This window comes from Lipotes vexillifer, unplaced genomic scaffold, assembly GCF_000442215.2.
Source record: "Lipotes vexillifer unplaced genomic scaffold, Lipotes_vexillifer_v1.1 scaffold150, whole genome shotgun sequence".
Lineage (NCBI taxonomy): Eukaryota > Metazoa > Chordata > Mammalia > Artiodactyla > Lipotidae > Lipotes > Lipotes vexillifer.
The window spans coordinates 839478-858803 of NW_006792921.1; the positions used below are offsets into that span (position 1 = coordinate 839478).

Here is a 19326-nt window from a genome sequence, read left to right on the forward strand (position 1 = left end):
GGGGAGATGGGCTCAAGCCCTGGTCGAGAAAGATCCCACATGCCGCAGAGCAACTAAGCCCTGTGCCACAACTGCTGAGCCTGTGCACTAGAGCCCGCAAGCCACAACTACTGAAGCCCGTGCGCCTAGAGCCCATGCTCCGCAACAAGAGAAGCCATCGCAATGGGAAGCCCGTGCACCGCAATGAAGAGTAGCCCCCGCTCGCCGCAACAGGAGAGAAGCCCGTGCAGCAACAAAGACCCAACGCAGCCAAAAATAAATAAATTTAAACAAAAACATAACAAAAGCTTTACAGAAACAGAAAACTCAAGATAAACAGGAGGAAACCAAACAGAGTATCTAATGCTCAGTGAAATACTAGCTACTAAGATTTCGTGTAGGCTCAGCTTTGGTGTTTAGAATAAGCAGATCTGATGATAGGTTAGAATGTAATTTGGATAATGTGTTTGGTTTTCTCATGAATTTTCAACACAACCTTGGAAATCATGAATTTTCAACAAAACCATGGCAATGGAAAATATAAAATGTTCATGAGCCTGGACACACTGTCAGGCATTTCCATGACACAGACGTGTAACTTACAGATGACAGGGCGTGCTTCAGACCAAGGACCTGGGCAGAGGGGGAGACGGAGACATCCTGCTCCATCAGCTGCTTCAGTTTCTCTCTCTCCGTTAATATGGTATTAAAAGCTGACCTTAAAGTGAAGTAGACTATAAAGATATAATCATTATAAAAAGGAATAAAAGGGATAAAAGAGTCATAATTAAAAACAAGATACATAGAGATGTATTTCTTATAACAGAACTTAGAAAAGTAACAGCCATGAATATTTTGCGTCCAGCAAATGTGCACCTAATTGACTTTAAAAAATACATCTGAAATGTAATACCAAGAGTGAACCCTAATGTAAACACAGACTAATGTAAACATGGACTCAGGGTGATAATGATGTTTCAACGTAGGTTTATTGTTGGTTAACAAATGGACCACTCTGGTGGGATGTTGATAGTGGGGGAGGTTATGTATGTATGTATGGGGGAGCGGGTATCGGAACACTCTACTTCTTGTTCAATTTGCTACGAACCTAAAACTACTCTAAAGAATAAGGTCTATTAAAAATTTGAAAATCACACATATTTGTCAATTCCAAAGTCCCTATCCACTATAAAATTCCATGATTTTATGAGCTGTCACCAAGATATTTTGACATTGAAAGGACTATACTTCTCAATTATCAACATTTAGTTTTGTTTGTATCTCCAAAGACTGGAAATGTTTGCAAACAGAACTTATTGGTTGTCAGAAGGAAAATGGTAATGATGCAGAGGAGAAACTAGACAGCACCTTAACTAGGTGTCCAAAATTAATCACTAGTGAGAGTCAGATGGACTTTGTGTACCTTGGGACTTTGTGTGATACCCTGAAAAAGACACACTATTGTTTTTGTTGAACACAAGCCAGAGATAGGCCATCTGAATCTGCTCAGGAGGAAACATCAGACAACCCCAAAATGAGGACCATCCTATTTTTTCAAATTGGCCTGTATTCTTCAAAAGTGTCAATTTCATCAGAGAGAAAGACAAGACTCAGGAACTGTTCCTAATTATAGGAGACTAAAGAGGCAATGATAACTAAATGCACTCTATGACCATGGACTAGAGCCTTGTACTGAAGGGGAAAAGAGCTATTAAGGGATGCTATTTGGATAATTGACAACATTTGAATATGGAAGGCAGAATAGGTAAAAGTACTGTTTCAATGCTAAAATTCCTGAATTTCATAACTAAACTGTGGTTAAGTAACAGAATACCCCTATTCTTAGCAAATATACATATAGCATAAAGGCATAAAAAAAGACACGATGTTTGATTCCTATTCTCACATGGATGAGAAAAAATAAATGCACACACATCTGCATGTGTGTGTATATATATATATATATATATATATATGTCTGTGTGTGTGTGTGTAGAAAGAGATAAATGCAGCACAATATTAAAAATGGTGAATTTGGATAAAAGACATATGAGAGTTCTTTGTATTATTCTTGCAACTTGTCTATAAGTTTAAAATTATTTCCAAAAAGGTGTTACCTACCCTCTTCCTTGTTAGTCCTTCCAGCTGCCTGACCCAGAATTCCCCACCTCTCAACGTGGCATTCCACAATTGGTTCACTTTAGTGAGTGTTCAGGTACAATGAGAGCTCAGCGTTATTAGGCACTCAGATGCCTGAACTGAAGTTTTAAAAACCGTTATTAGGTACAGCAAAAAATTCACCAAGTTTTGATCACATAATGTACAAGTTGCCTCCTAGGGATAAGGCAATTGTCATCCGAATTGATCATGGAAATCACATGTGAATATTTCCAATCTCCTTTATTCTATTTTGTTTTAGAAAGGCAGGAAGAAGGAAGAGGCTGAGACATACTTCTACTCCAATGGCCTGGCATAATACTGAACTGCCTGGCACTGCACTTTTTGAGGTATTGTTATTCCAGAGTGGCCGATTCAGTATCACAGAAACTAAATATGCATGACTGAATTACTCCCTTCATTCCACAGCCACGCAGACAACTGAACCTCTCTCGATAGGCTGTCCCTAAATTGTCTGAGGTTGTGGTGTTAAGCCATAGACTTAGAGCATCTTCACAAAATCACAGGACAAATAAGCAATTTGTTTAAATGCACACACAAATTATGGTGCTTCTGTTGACAGAAGACAGGGGTCAAGGGTCAATAGGTACTGAATTTTCTAATAGTGTCTATGGAACATGCTTAGCTCTTTGATTTAAACAATTCAGTTGAGCACAATAACAGGCAGCACAACAGAGCCACCAATAGTGTGAGTTCCCATATCAGCCCTGGGTTCTTCCCAGCTCCATCACTTACTCACTGCAGGACTTCGGACAGGTATATTATGCACCTGGACCCCAGTTTCCTCACTTGTAAATAGGGATAATAATAGCATTTACTTCATAAGATCATTATGGGGATTAAATTAGATAATGTAGGTAAAGCACTTAACCCAATGCATCGCATATAATAATAAATGTTACTGCAATAATAATAGTGGTGGTGATGAAAGAAACACTTTCAGAGGCTGAAAGTGGTGATGGCTGCAGTCTTTTGAAATATGGGCAGCAGTTTTAGGATACTTGAGTCTCTTGCTGGAACATCATTTATAAATAAGTGCACAGGGTAGAAGTTCTATGAATGAGAGATTGACCAGAATCTACTGAGCACTAGAAGCAGTGGAAGCTCTCACCCAGAAAGCAACAAGCCCTGCAGTTAACTCACTCACTGCATTTTAGGTCCTTTTAGATAGGCACCCCTACCCCTTACAACTCCACAGGATACCCATGCCCATCTGAGTGGGTCCCTGGGGGAACACCTCGTCACTGTCATTTTTTGGTAAGTTTACTTAGTATCTTATTACAATTCTTTTCTTAATTGAGGTATAACTGACATACAACATTATACTGGTTTCAGGTATACAACATAATGATTCAATACTTGTATACATTTGGAAGTGAACACCACAATAAGTATAGTTAACATCTGTCACTTTACATAGTTACAAAAAATTTTTTTTCATTGTCATGTTTATTGCTCTAAATTAAACAGATATGGCACTCAGCTGGCTGCCACTTTACCAAATCAATTCCCTTAGCTTTCAGATGGCCTGCAGTAAAGCAAGGCATTCAACCAAACTAGAAGATTACTATTAACTATTACTATTTGTAAATGAAGATTTCACTCACTGCAAAGATTTTCCACAGGTTGCAGGAGATGTATCCCTAAAACCTCACTTTTTTCCCTTCCGAGGCAGAATGTGAATATCCACTTCTATCTGGAGTACCCTGACCCCAGTCCTATACTAGTCCTTGCTTTCCCATCCTAAATCTGCTCATCAAATATGGTAATTTTTTGCTTGTATTACTAATAGAACATTCTCTCACAAAATCTCCTTGTAACAAGAAGCAGCAGCATGATTTCTGTTCAGTGGAAAACAGTTAATCATAGAAGACAATTACAGAATTTGAGAGGCCAAAGAGTCAGGACAACTACTTTAGGACATTTAACAAATGAGGCAACTGAGGCCCAGAGAAGTTAATCAATGAGGTGAAAGTCCCACAGCCAGTCATGGCAGAGGTGGCCTAGTTGACTGCAAGTTTTCTGACTCAGCTTGTATAGAGGGTTAGCTCCAAAAAGGCTTATTATTTACAATGTTTGCTGACATATGTTTCCAGGAACTTTAGTTCCAGAGCGATAATAGCTGACAGCAGTTTGGGGAAGAGGGAGGAGATTTTCCCTAACAACGTTGAAAATTTGAAAATCATGAAGTTAAACAAAGCTAACAGGCTTCTCTGCTGCAGGACTTCTCAGGGTCTTCAATATTTACTGCTTCTTGTGTAAATGCAAAGCAGACTATAGTCAGCAGTGTTTTCCAAACATTTTAAATCATGGAATTCTTCTGTTTTTTAAAGTGTAATATGGGCAAAGTGTTCCATGAAATACATTTTGGGATATGTAAAAGCTAATATATGTAAGGCAAATTACTTATGACTTTTAGACTTTAGCACATTTTGTTCTCTGTTTGCTTATATGTATGTCAACATAGACACAAAGCCAGACACATGAACCAATGAGAATTAGTTCAATGATACACCATAAAAATCAAATTTATAGTCTAAAATATACAATAAAGACTTTTTAGGATGGGTGTATATTAGTTGCCTACCATTTGACCCAACTTCTATGAGACAGGGAGAATTCAGGTGCATTTAACAAGCCGAAGAAAAAGTAGGTTATATAAGACTATTTACAACAACGATGGAATTCTTGCCTTGAGCTCAGCTGCTCTGAAGTCATGGTCAATAGATCAGTGATGCAGTTAAGAAAGTACAATAAAAACTGTCAGTAACAAAATCAGGCTTATAAAGGAAGAAAAGTCAAAATGCTTCAAAAGTTTGAATGGAAGTGAGAAAGCAGGCAAGGTCACAGGACAGAGGGAGAACCTGAGAACGGTCTTCATTTCATGAGGCCTCTGAATTACAGCCTCTGTAAAAAGGACTCCGCGAGGTCTTTGAGTCTCTGCAAGTACGCTCTAAAACCACAGGAATGAAACAAAGCTTGCTGGGCTCCCTGTGGAATTCACTGTTCGCAAGCCCGTGGGGCATGGGCTATAGTTGAATAGGTGTTCCTGGACTTTTCTCGGAGCACAAATCTTGACCTAGACTAGGTATGTGGCAGCCCGAAAGACAGAACAGCTGGCTGAGGCCCATTATAAACCTCGCACAATGTCAGGCCCTCTGCAGGAGGACAGGGTCAGGGGATCGATCAACTCAATATAGCAAACTCTGTCCTTCTGAGGAAGCAGCTTCTTCAAGGCAGGTAAAATCAGGATAGTTCCCTTCCGCAGGGAGGCACTATCTTCTCATTTTTAAAGAGACAGTGCATATTATTAAAAAGTAATGGCACTGTATAGGAATTTCCTCCCACAAAACCTAAAATGAAACAACCTAATTACAAGTGGTCCTTTAATACTAGAAAACCACACTGGGGTGTGTGAAGATCTTTAAAGGGGTGGGGCAGGTAATTCTTCCCATTTTACCGATAAGTTGTACTGCCAAACATGGACAAGGTTCTAACGGTCACCTGGACAAGGGTTTGAGGTAAGAATCTGGAAAGGGCATAAAATGGTTTCCTCATAACCAACGTGTTTTATTTTAAGTTTGTAGGGTAAGGGAAAAGAGCCGAAGGAATCAGTGATGTAAAGGAAGAAAAATACAGGGTGATGAGAGAAAAGCAAAACAGGAAACGTCTTCTCTCCTCCCACTTCAAGTACTGCCCTCCCATTTAAAAAATTTTAACTCACCTTCTCCTTTAAAAAATGAAAAATCTATGATAATTTTTTTTAAAAAGCAGAATAAGAACTCCCAGTCTCCATCACTAAAATGCTGGTATGTATCCTCTCAGACTTTTTTAATATGCCTATATATGCCAGATTTATATAGTTTATTTTTTCCAAAAAAAATGGGATCATACCTTATATTTTTTGCTCAATATGTTGTGTCAATCTTCCAATACCTATAAAAATAAAAATAACCCTGGCTACCCCATCTGTGAGGGCAGTGAGACACCAGGTGAGGAGCACAGACTCTGGGGTCAGGCAGGTTAGAATTCAAGTCTCAGGTTGGCTACTTTCTACCATGTGACCCTCACGAAGTTCTTTGGCTTCTCTAAGCCTCAGGTTTCTTACGTGTGCACAGATAAGAGGTTACAGTCATACACACTCTGCGGGGTGCTGCTAGAATTCAATGAAATACTGCATGTTAAGTGCTTATTAGCAAATACCTGACATGACACTGTGTTCGATATAAGGTAGATATTATTATTGTAGCTGTTGAGTATTCTAGTATATGATTACATTGCATTTTAAAAATCCAATCCCTCTACTGTCAGGCATTTAAGTTATTTCTAATTTTTTTTTTTTTAACTTTCTATTGTGAAATTTTTATAGACTCACAGGAAGTTACAAGAACAGTACAGAGAAGCCCTGGGTGCCTTACATCCAGTTTCCCATGGTGGTAACATCTTACATAACTTTGGTACAACATCAAACCTGGGAAATTAACATTGGTATAACCTACAGCTCTTATTCAGATTTCACCGGTTTGACAGGCTCTCACTTGTGAGTATGTGTACACGTATGGTGGTCAATGCAATTTTATTATATGTCTAGATTCATGGACCCACCACTAGAATCAGGATATAGAGCTTTCCATCACTACCAGGATTCTTCTTACTACCCCTTTATAATCATACTTGCCCTCCTCCTTGTCCCTGACCCCTGGCAGCCACTAATCATTTCTCCATCTCTATGCTTGTATCACTACATGTGTTAATAAGTTCAATCATACACTATGACACCTTTTGAGATTGGCTATTTTAGGTCAACATGATGCCCTTGAGATGCCCTCCACTGTGGCGTGTATCCACAGTTCATTCCTTTTTATTGCTGAGTAGTGTTCCACTGCATGGATGTACCACCTTTTGTTTAACCACTCATCTGTTGAAGGACATTTGGGTTGTTCCAGTCTTTGGCTGATACAAATAAACCTGCTCTGAACAGCTGTGTATAGGATTTTGTGTGGACTTAAGTTTACATTTCTCTGGGATAAATGCCCAGGAATGTGAATATTTTTGGGTTGTATGGTAAGTACGTGTTTGGTTTTATATAAAACTGCCAAACTCTTGTCCAGAGTGGCTGTACCATCTTGCATTGCCACCAGCAATGGATGAGAGATCCAGTTTCTCTGGATCCTTACCAGCTGTCAGTTTTTAAAAAAAATTTAGCTATTCTAATAGGTGCATGGTAATGTCTCACCATGCTTTTGATTTGCATTTTCCTAATGATGGTGAAAATCTATTTCTAATTTTTGATATGATAAACAATGCTATGATGGATATCTTTGTTTGGATAATTTTTAAATTAATTCCTATGAATGAATTCTTCAAAGTGGAATTGCTGGATAGGCATACTTTTTTAAAACTTGAAACATGATGTCACATGCCCTCCAGAGAAGTACCAATTTACACTATCATCAGCAGCATATAAATTGCTCAGCCTTTAAAGTATACTTAAGGCTCTCACCTTCTCCCTTACAGAGTTAAAAAGAAACTTCTTGCCAATACATTCTGTGCTACCAGGGAAATAAAATAAAAATTAGATTGCCTGAAATCCTAATAGAGCAGAAAACGAACCAACTAAGATTCCCCTCTCCAAGGACATCCCACATTCAGACGAATATTCAACATTTTCATCAAACACATTAGGAAGAAAGAAAACTCATTTACCTTTATGGGCAACATGACACAGATCTTCTTGCATTTTAGAAAACTCTGATGAGGTTTCAGAGCCATCGGAATAATTTTTTTCTTCTCCAAAATCTAGTGTTGACAAATTAGGATTGGAGGAATGCAGTCTTACTGGGCCAGAAAAAGGTTTGGGGACCTGAAGTGACACCAAAGGGAGATATTTCTTTTTAGATGCGAATCGCTTAGAATATTTACTTGTTTCTAGGACTGGAAAGTACCAAGAACATTCTATAGAAAAGTCTTTCTATTGAGTGATAACTTATAGGAAAACACTTGTCACAGAAACTTTCACTGGCTTCCTGCAAAATAAAAATGGGTGAGAAATCACATTTTCCTTTGGAGGTGATTACAGCATTAAAGCTACAGGTTGAAAATGACAGCTAAAGCAGCCGGGCTGTTTCTCGTTTAAATTCATTTCCTTCCTCCTGGCAATAATCACCCAGGATCTAGGTTGCTAATAGTTAATGGGGTAGATTTTTAAATGTTTTCTTTACTTGCACCTGGTGCTTCTTACGAAACAAACCTCCTTCTCACATGTTTATATACAAATCACTCTTTGCTTTCAAAGTATTTAAGTTCAACCCATAAAGTGCTTTGAACCAGAGTTATTAATATATAAGAGTATAACAGTTTCTGTAAGTTTCTGATTTATTTTGACCCTGACAATACTGCTATTTAATATGCAACGGCTGAGCTGCAAATTGTGGCTTCTGGCTTAGCCGCGCATTGGGAAAAGTCAGCGGCTAGCGTTATGCAGTGAACTTCTGATGGGGGATTGGAAGGTTGGAGACAAGAGGCAAGAGAGAGTCTGTACAATGTCCTGCTCCCAGAGACTCCAGCCAGTGGGCTCAGAGTGATGATGAATCCACTGAGTTGCAGCAGAAGAGGTGAGTCAGAGCACACGACCACAGCAGCCACAAATCAAGGCACACACCGAAGCAGGGAAGAGAGCAGGCAGGCTAAGCATTAAAGAAGGGGAAACCAAAACCCTTTACCCAATATTCATTACATGCTTATTCTAGTATTCAGAAAATCTTCCAGAAAATCTAAGTGACTGAATTCCTCTCTCTGCACAAGGTATTTGAGAGAATAACTACAGAATATTCACTTGTCTATTTTTCTCTTTGAGTCCAAGGAGTCCCCAGCATATGTCCATGAGGAAACCAGCCTGGGGAGGGAAGCGAGGGTTACCTGCAGCGTTCCTTTAGCGTCTTTGCCAACAGCTCTGGACCGCCATCTCCTATGTGAGCTTTTTTCCTTTTTGGGACTTTCAAAAGCTCCACCCTTTGTTTCAAAACAGGAAAGAGAACACAGACAGTAAGGTCTACCAAACCAATAGGGAAAGACACACACCAAAGCGACCACCTCCATCCCCTTGAATCTGGCTGAAGCAACCAACAAGACAACTTCCCTGTTAGTGAAAGGCTGGGAGGAGAGAGGAAAGCAGAAGAGTGCCAGACTGAAACAGAAGTGGGATCTGGCTAACCTGGATGACATTGATAGCCGGAGCCGAATATGTCCGATGCAGGACGTCCATACTTTGCAGGAGCTGGCTCATCTCCACCAGGCAGGCATGACAGTTTGCCAGTTCTGTGGGAGAAAAGCAAGAAGAGGAGTCAAACACACTTATCTTGCATTCAAGCTTCCCTACGCTAGTGCCAGCTACGTTTCTCATTTATCTCTATTTGCTTTTACATCTCATAAGGATAGGAAACTTCACTTCCCTTCTTACAGGACAGACAGTAGACCATTGTGGTTAAGGGCATACATCTGGAGAACCACGCTGCCGCAGTTTGAACGTACTTTACGAACTGTGAATCTTCGGCAAATTACATAACTTCTCTGTGTCTCAGTTTCCTCACCTGGAAGCCGGGGGTAATTATATACCTATCTCACAGGACAGTTGAGTTAAAAATGAGTTGATAAATGCAGAGTACATTTAGAGTACCCAGCATATGGTAAGCACTAAATAAATCAGTCTTCATCATCATCATCATCATCATCATCACCGTCACCATCATCATCACCACCACCATCATTGTTACTTCTAATCTTTCAGGAACAGGCTCACTATCCGATTCTAAGGACCCAACACAAGTTAAATGAATGAAATTAAAATGAAGGGTGTATTGGTCTCTAAGGATAACGTTATCAATCATGGACCTGCAAGAGGACCATGATGGTCCTCCACAGATTGACCTGAGAGGACCTACGAGCATCCTCAGTCCAGTTCCTGGGTCACTAACTCAAAAGCTAGTCCTCAATGTGCTGTTCACTGGATGACGGTGGCTGTTTCTCCTGAGAAATCAAGGTCCAAAAGCCTAAAGACAGCGGCTCTCAAACTTTGGTATTATCAGAATCACCTGGAGAACTTGTTAAATCAGATTGCTGGGCTCCACCCCCCAGTTTCTGATTCAGTCTATCTGAGTTGAAGCTGAGAATTCGTATTTCTAATAGGTTCCCAGGCCAGGCCAATGCTGCTGGTCCAGGGAAAACACTTCAGGGAGTACTGTCCCAAAATGTCACTCAGTGAAGCTCATATTTATTGGGAGGGCAACACTTATATGGCTCCAGGTGTGATAATATCTGCATTCAACAGGCAAAAATGCAATTTTCAGGCATCTTTCTCTGATAGTGGTTCTCAATTGTGGCTACACTTTAAAAATCAACTGGTGAAAATTTTAAAATCACCTATGTCCAAGTCCCATCCCCAGGCAATTAAATTAGAACACCCCCAATCCCACTGGTGACTTTTTTTTTTCTTTTTAGTTCCTTGGGTGATTCTTAGCTAATTAAGGTTGAGAATACAGAGCTTCCATATGGTAAGCGTTCTCAACCCTGGCTCCTTATCAGAATCACTTGAGGAACTGCGGGAAAACTAGTGATGCCAGAACCCCACCCCACAATAATTTAAAAAGATTCTTTGGGACAGGGGCCTGGGCATGCGTATCCTGCATTTTAAAAGCTCTCTTGGCGATTCTAACGTGCAGCCAGGGTAGAGAACACCCGTTTGGTAGGGATTTCCATTTGGTTCACCCACTCACCTCTGGAACAGTGATTTAAATTCTTGGATGTGCATCAGATGCATTTTTGGCACTTAAAAAAATATAGCGAACTGTGCAGACCCCATCCCTGGATTCTGTGATTTAGTAGGCCATATGGAAATCAGGCATCAGTGCTTAAAGAACAGAAAAGGAAACTTGCCTGCACGCACACCCAGGGGAAGACATAAAACTCTAAAGGAAAGTGCCTTTTGTTGATCACAAGTGCAGACTTCATAAGCAAAATATGACAGGGAATGTAGACCAGTGAAGGGGGAGGATACAAATGCACCTGGGGTCTGAATACCAAACCAGTGTAATCTAAGAGCAGAGGTTTTGACAGAAAGAAGCAGAGGTTTCGAGTAACTCTACCTTTAGAGCATTTTTCCATGTCCTCTGAAGACTGTAACCATAATGGAACTCGAGTCTCACCACCACAAGAAAATGATAAATTGCTTCCGGTTTGAAACGAATTCTGCTTTGATATACTGCTATGCTGTTCCACAGATGAGAAAAGCACATTATAAATGAAAACAGAGCTTGGTGGGAACACTTTAGGGTAACGGATAATAAAGTGTGCTCGTAGCTAATGGAAGCCATCTGCCCATAATAAGGAAGAAGCTTCTAGCAAAGCACTCCCCTGGAGACCCTGAGACCTCCAGCTATTACCCGCGTGGCCATACCATGCTAAGGGCCCCTGATTTCTCCTCCTGTCAAATGATAACCACAGTGAAATAATGACACAAATGTTGGGAAAGATTTTGCAATTTTGTATGACTATAAGTGCACCTCTTGCATGTTACAACCAGAAAGCCAACTGAAGTCAAACTGGTCAAGAGAAAGCTGGAGCTTGCAGTGATATTAAATCCCTCCGTACATGCTGTTCTCCAGTTACACTCTCTGCATTAATAGATGCCCTTCTGGCCCTTGTTCTGACTGAGTGGACACACAGGCTAATGAAATCCCAGCTCAAGCTCACCCTGCTCCTCCCCACAAACCCTTCCTTCCTCAGACACGGCCCCCGAGAGCAGACTCCCACCACACACAAAGCCACCTTCCTTCAGATTCATTATCGGCAAATCATTACCTTCCTACTGGAAATGGTGTCCAAGACCTCAGAACCAGAGTCTGTGACAGCAGATCCGGGGAAAAAGTGATTAACTTCGTGTGGAAACATGGCGATTTCATTCTGACGATATATTCTGTGGTGGCGAAGTTTGGATACCCACTCATCAAAGACTTCCTCTGACTTTACCTAGATTATGTTGGGTTGAAAGGAGAGGAGAATGTCAGTCACTCTAAGGAACAATTAGTCATCACATTGAGGTCACTCCTAGCACCTCTTCATGCTGTCATGTGTAGAAATGTGGAAATTCCAGTTTATTGACTTCATTTACATTTATGTAGTCTATGGAACAAGCTGGAGGAGATGGAGAGCAAAAATCATCTTCATAAACTCTACATTTAGGCATTCTACGAAAGACTCCAATTGTTATGTTATTATTAGGAAATATTAAAGAACAAATAAGCTGAAATTTACATTTATCCATCTCTTAAAGTAGTTCCAAGTTCTCTTGTCCCAGTTTCTACTAACCGTACTAAAAATATTAGCACCATTTTTTTTAAAAAACTCTTTTATAATTCAGACTTTTCAGACCAATCTTCTCTGAACTGGGATGAATTAATAAATTCTTCCTAAAATATTTAATCTTGTTAATCTTCTCTGACAAAGAATATGTTGCTGAGGAATATATGTTAATGAATGTGAAGGTTACTTAAAAGGACATTTCTCCCACTCTTAGAAAACAAGAAACTGATAAAGTTTTATCAGTCCTTTCCAGGATTTTTCAAACACACATACACAAACTTTTAGCCATTCTCTCCAGGAGTGACTATCAATGTATAATTTCTATGAAGAGTAATGTTTGTATCTAGTAACTTTTATTATAAAGTATTTCAAATGTGCTTAAAAGTACTAAGAAGAATATAACAAGCACCTATGCACCAGAGATATTTCTTAATAGTCAATATTTGTGTGTGCATGATGGTGTGTTAATGCTTTCCAAACGAAAAATCATAGATATCTATATACGAGAACACAGAGACTCATGAAGTGGCAATTTAAAAGACCTCAAAAGGATGTATGGTAGGTTAACTTCCAAGAAGAAAAATCCAGGTCAATTCAGTTAAAATCTTTACTAATGCTGCTACTGAGAGCAAGGATGTGGAAATAAATGTCAGCAACATCCTTCACTTAGGAAGTGTTCGGTCGGTGTTTATGTTTGCTATGTTGATTAGAAGTACACACAAGACTTAAAACCCCTCCAGGTGCTACTGGATGTGTCGTTTACAAGTAGAAGCAACACAAACAGACTCACATCTATTTGTCCCCTTTAAAAATTATGTTCTTGAAATGTATTTCATTTCCCAGATGTTGTTAACTGACTGCCCAGGACAGTCAAATATGTACTATTCCCCAAGCCTAAGCCCCTATGCCTGTGGCTGTAGGTAATTGCGTACAGCAGGGCTTCTCACCCTCGGCACATCGACAGGGTGGGCTGGAGACATCTTTGCCGTGGAGGCAATCAAGCCCATGTATGTGCTAAGCATGTATTTGCCCAAGTACCACGACGTGCTATGGGGAGGACAGGGACACATTAAGATGGGGAGTTCATAATCTCATGCTTTTATTTTCCCAAAGCACAGCCCCCACTCCCAATATTCCAAGTAATTTGTGCAAGTAAGAAAAGACTCTTAACATTTTCTCAATTAATTTCTAACACTCGGCTACCACCTAATAGTTATATATAATACATAAACATATTGAGCTTACTGTGGGTCAGGCATTATGTCAAGTTTTCTACATGCAGCCCTACAAGACAAGCACTGGAACTCCCATTGTCGGGGTGGGAGGGTGGTGAGAAAACTGAGACTTTCAGAGATTAAATACTTTGTCAAAGGCTGAAAGCTAGTAAGTAGCCAGGCAGTCAAGATCTGAACCAGATCTGTATCTCCAAAGCTCTTCCTTCATGCTTTTAACTATCTATACCACCTGCAGGAGAAGGGGCAGAAGAGGGTAGTTAAGCAGCTTTCAGAGATACTATTTGGAGACCCATCCTTTAGGGGAAAAATTTTTGACATCACTGTGGTATGAGAATTTTAATGGAATCCCTATAAATTTAGTCAAAGTTGTAAGATGGGGCTTCTCAGACTAAAGATCATATTTTATTTCAGGAAACATTTTTTTTTTAAATTTTCTTAAAAGAAGATGTTGGGAGTAGGAGTTAATTAATTAATTTATTTATTTTTGCTGTGTTGGGTCTTCGTTTCTGTGCGAGGGCTTTCTCTAGTTGCAGCGAGCGGGGGCCACTCTTCATCGCGGTGTGTGGGCCTCTCACTATCGCGGCCTCTCTTGCTGTGGAGCACAGGCTCCAGACGCGCAGGCTCAGTAGTTGTGGCTCACGGGCCAAGCTGCTTCACAGCATGTGGGATCCTCCTAGACCAGGGCTCGAACCCACGTCCCCTGCATTGGCAGACAGATTCTCAACCACTGCGCCACCAGGGAAGCCCAAGGAAACATTTTAACCTATGGTAAATGGTTCTTCACTAAAGATGGTACTGCCTGGGGGTAGAGGGGGTTTGTATTTGGAAACATGACGTTTTCTGTTTTTTGTTTTTTTGTTACTGATGTCACAGTCACAAGGGAGGGGGGGATTTAGGGGATAAGAGACAAGGAGGCTAAATGTTCAGCAGTGTAAGAGACAGTCCTACACAATGAAGAACTGTCCCATCCAGATATCAATAGATATATCCTTAGAAATACTTTCATAATGAAGATCCTCTGCATGTTGGCTGGATGTTTTGAAATGCGAAAGGCATCACCAACGGTACTATAACTGACAATCCCTTCACAACATAAAGGAACTCTGTGCAACAGGAGACAGCATCTGGGAAGCAGTGTCACCTTCAGATGATAAATGTGCTCCTCGGTGTCTAGATCTATGCACTTTGACGACTTCTTCACAGACATCACCGAGAGCCCGACATCAATGCAGCCATGCAGCTACTTAGCGTGAACTAGCACGGAGCTTAGTGCTATACACACGTCATCCTAGTTAACCTGTGAGGGAGGAAACATCTCCCCTTTTACAGACGGGAGACTGAATTACAGAGGGTTAAGTAACAAGCAGTTTGCACATTGCTAAGCGAGGAAGCAAGAAGGTGAGGAAACTAAAAAGTTAGCCCCGTGACTCCTATGACAGTGAATTCACCTGTTAACTTTACCGCCTCCTGCAGAAATAGTTTCCGGTGTCTAAATTCATTTGGAAGTGACTTAAACAGAGGAGTAGGTTTATTTTCTACATCTGTGACTCCATTTCTGTTTGGTAAATAGGTTCATTTGTACCATTTTTTAGATTCCACATATAAGCGATATCAGATGATAGCTGTCTTTGTCTGACTTACTTCACTCAATATGACAATCTCTAGGTCCATCCATGTAGCTGCAAATCGCATTATTTCATTCTTTTTTATGGCTGAGTAATATGGTTACCAAATGGGAAGTGGGGGATAAATTGGGAGCCTGGGATTGACATATACACACTACTATATAAAATAGATAACTAATAAGGACCTACTGTATAGCACAGGGAACTCTACTCAATACTCTGTAATGACCCGTATGGGAATGGAATCTAAAAAAGAATAGATATATGTATAACTGATTCACTTTGCTGTACAGCAGAAACTAACACAACATTATAAATCAACTATAATCCAATAGTAATTAATTTAAAATTTCTTTAAAAGCTGAAGAAACTAAAAAAAAAATTTTTAAATAAAAATTAAAAGAGGAGTAAGGAAGCTAATACAGGCCACTGTGGGTCAGGCACTATGGCACGTTTCTGTATTTGCCCCAACAAGGTGAGCACCGTGAGAGAGGTGAAGAGAGGAAGACAGGAGGAGAGAAGTGCTGGGTGAGAGAGGGACCCCTACGAGGGCAGGACCAGTAGTCATTCCGAGTCCTCAAGGGCTGTCCGCCTGGTGTCCACACACAGGGGAACCTCCCGTCACCTTCACCAAGGGCCTTCTCCACTAAACCCCTCAGTCCCCATGACAGTGGGAGGGACACACTCTCTGTTTTGTTCCTGTTAGCTCACTGTGAAGAAGTCTCCCCCACCCAGAGAACCCCACAGCACAACCCTAAGACCAGAACCCATGCCTGGATACCCAGTAGGGTGTTGATAGGGGCTCCTGCACGTCTACTTGGTGGGTGAACTGAGCCCACCCAGAACCCAGAGCAGGGACAGCGGGAAGCAGGTACCTCTGCTCCCTGAGAGGGAACCACCACCCCTCCCTGATCTCCAGTTTAGGGAAATGCAATTCTCAAATATGCACAATCTCATCCATGAGCTGACAACCACTAGCCCTTTAGAATTCTTCAATAGCATACTGGATTAACAAGACGACTTACATCACTTTGGTTCTTGGCATATTTCAAGATTCCTTTGTCCAGATAGAAGAATCTCTGTGGGGAATAAAGCAGAATTCATTAAGACATTCCCAGGACTTCCCTGGTGGTGCAGTGGTTAAGAACCCGCCTGCCAGTGCGGGGGACACGGTTTTGATCCCTGGTCTGGGAAGATCCCACATGCCACAGAGCAACTAAGCCCGCGCGCCTAGGGCCCGTGCTCCGCAACAAGAGAAGCCACCGCAATGAGAAGCCCGCGCACCGCAACAGAGTAGCCCTCGCTCGCTGCAACTAGAGAAAGCCCACGCGAAGCAACGAAGGCCCAACGCAGCCAAAAAGAAAAAAAAAAAAGAAAAAAAGACATTCCATTTAAACATCCTTCTCTTAGTCTCCATGCTCAACTTCAAATTAAATGTAAGTGCTTAAGAACCGGGTCCAGAGTGGGGAGTGTAGGTGCAAACGAAGGTGCGTCCCAGGCCAGTTCTTACCTTGTGCCAGCCTTTCAAGGGCCATTTCCTTTTTTTCAGCAAAAATCCTTTCTGAATTGGTGGCTCCTGTGTGTAATTCAGCTCTCCCCTCAGTCCTTCCACCACTTCCCAGCTGTCCTGTTCCAACAAAAGAGTTCATTTAGGCTCAATGGCTATCTTTAAAAAAAATAGTAATGTTAAGAAGTACTCGATCCCATCAGTAAATCCATCCAAGATGATGAGACTGGCTGGGTGTGTTGGGGAGAAGAAACTCAAATTTAATTTATGTACAGTTCTTTGACTTTACAGATTTAATGCTATAATTTAGTGACATCAAATTTTTTGTTGTTGTTTTTGAAAAGCTCTCTCTCAGAAGGGAATGTCTCTGTCTTTTTTGGTACTTGAACCTTGACAACCACAGCTAAAGGTAAAGACTTTCCTGTAAGTTCTATTTTTGTTCCCTTTGACATCATCAGTAATTTTCACTCACCACTAGACTTCGGTCTGAATTTGAACCCAAAGCTACAGACATCAGGATGGAGGCTGGGCAGGAGGGGTAGGGGTGGCTGGGAAAATTGGCTGAAAAGTGTGAGACTGCATGCAAGTTGGTAAACACAACACGTTGGTCAAAATGATGATTTAGTCACACTACCACCAAATTCTAGGTATTTAAATGTTGGAAATCTTGAAGCATCAAAAAGGTGGTTCTGCAACAAGTATTTTCATCCTCTTTGCCCAAAAGTTTTGTTTTTTCCTCCTTTCTTTTGTTTCACAAACTTTTGTGGGGGGAGGGTGCAATTATTGCTCCACTAAGCTGTTTGCAATTTTGAGGTACAAGTAGTTATTACTATAAATCTTCCACTCTTAGCTATTTGGGTTATTTCAAGTAATTGACTAGAAAAGAATTTTAAAAGGAACACTAAAGAAAAACACTAAAAATTTATTTTTAAATGCTTGAAAATGCACATACCATTGCAAAATTACCCCCGGATAGACCAAAACTGACAACACTTCAGTGGTTTTTATTTATTGTTATTTTTACATTTTTTGTTGGCATATAACATACATGAAATGCGCAAATCTTAAGACTGTAACTTGAAGAATTTATATACCTATACCTACCATCCAGATCAGAGAGAAAACATTTCCAACACAGGATAATTAAGTTTTGACAAACATGTCTTTCCCCTCCTCGGGTTTACTGAGATATTACTGGCAAATAGCATACGTACGTTTAAGATGTGCAATGCGATGATTTGATACACCTCTATTCCCTCACAGAATATACTATTTTTTTGTGTGTGATGATAACATTTATGATCTACTCTCTTACCAGCTTTCATTGTTAATTATAGTCACCAGGCTATACATTAAGATCCCCAGAGCTTATTCATCTTACAGCTGGGAATTTGTACCATTCGACCAATATTCTCTCCATTTCCCCCACCTTCTGCCCCTGGTAGCCACCATTCTACTCTCTCCTTCTATGAGTTTGGCTTCTTTAGACTCTGAAAAGTGAGAACATACAGTATGTATCTTTCTCTGTCTGATTTGTTTCACTTAGCATAATATCCTCAAGATCCATCCATGTTGTCACAAAAGGCAGGATTTCTTTTTTTATGGCTGAATAATATTCCATTGTGTACATGTATATATGTGGAATATATGGAATCTTACATTTCCAGGGGATACGTATACATATCCATTGGATCCTACCTTTTCTTTATCCATTCACCCATCCAATGGGCACTTGGATTGTTTCCATGTTGTGGCTATTGTAGATAATGCTACAATGAAAACTGGGGTGCGGATATCTCAAGAGACAAACATGTCATCTGGGCCAAATTTCATGTTGAATAACTTGCTCTTAGTCAAATCTCCAGCCTGCAGTAAGTGGTACAGGCAGAGGCCAGAGGGGCTGGGAGATGGACCTTAATAACCTGGGAGCAGAAGCAATTAGACCCAAGTCCCAGGAAGCAGACAGTCTAATGGGGAGGGCATGGAACCACAGAGAGTCCTGGGTGCTCTGGCTCGGTGTCTGCGTTGTCTTCAAGTTCAATACATGGAAAACACCTGGTAGCAAGACCATTTTCCTACCTTAGTGGCTGAACCCTTTGTATAACCATCCTGACAGATCTGCCTTATGTCTGATTGCACCTTACTCTCAATAAGGCTTAAGGTACATCCCGGAGTTTTCAAACATAGCTCTGGTTGAAATCTGGAGCTGTAAAAGTTGAATTCCTCAATGGAAAAACCAAAGCTTAGATTCAGCTCCTAAATTAGAGGACTTTTTCAAAAAGATAAAAATGTCAAACGAGATTCTTTGTAGCAATTATTACCAATTATTCAGTCACTTAATTACATCCAGACAATAAATGGAGAATGCATAATATTAAGTGATAGGAAGCCACATACACACAAAAATTCTGCTCACATTTAGTTCAGCTCAAAAAAACCAGTCCTC

The 19326-nt window shown here is 40.6% G+C and overlaps 1 protein-coding gene across 1 annotated transcript in view; it reads right to left on the minus strand.

Moving 5' to 3' along the window:
• OSBPL3 (oxysterol binding protein like 3) overlaps positions 1-19326 on the minus strand; it is a 90912-nt gene that overhangs the window by 50898 nt on the left and 20688 nt on the right. The window contains 9 exon segments of the mRNA XM_007466065.1: positions 583-713; positions 7864-8020; positions 9076-9168; positions 9371-9474; positions 11298-11421; positions 12013-12180; positions 14890-14991; positions 16387-16452; positions 16884-17000. Coding sequence (XP_007466127.1) covers positions 583-713; positions 7864-8020; positions 9076-9168; positions 9371-9474; positions 11298-11421; positions 12013-12180; positions 14890-14991; positions 16387-16452; positions 16884-17000 — 1062 coding nt within the window.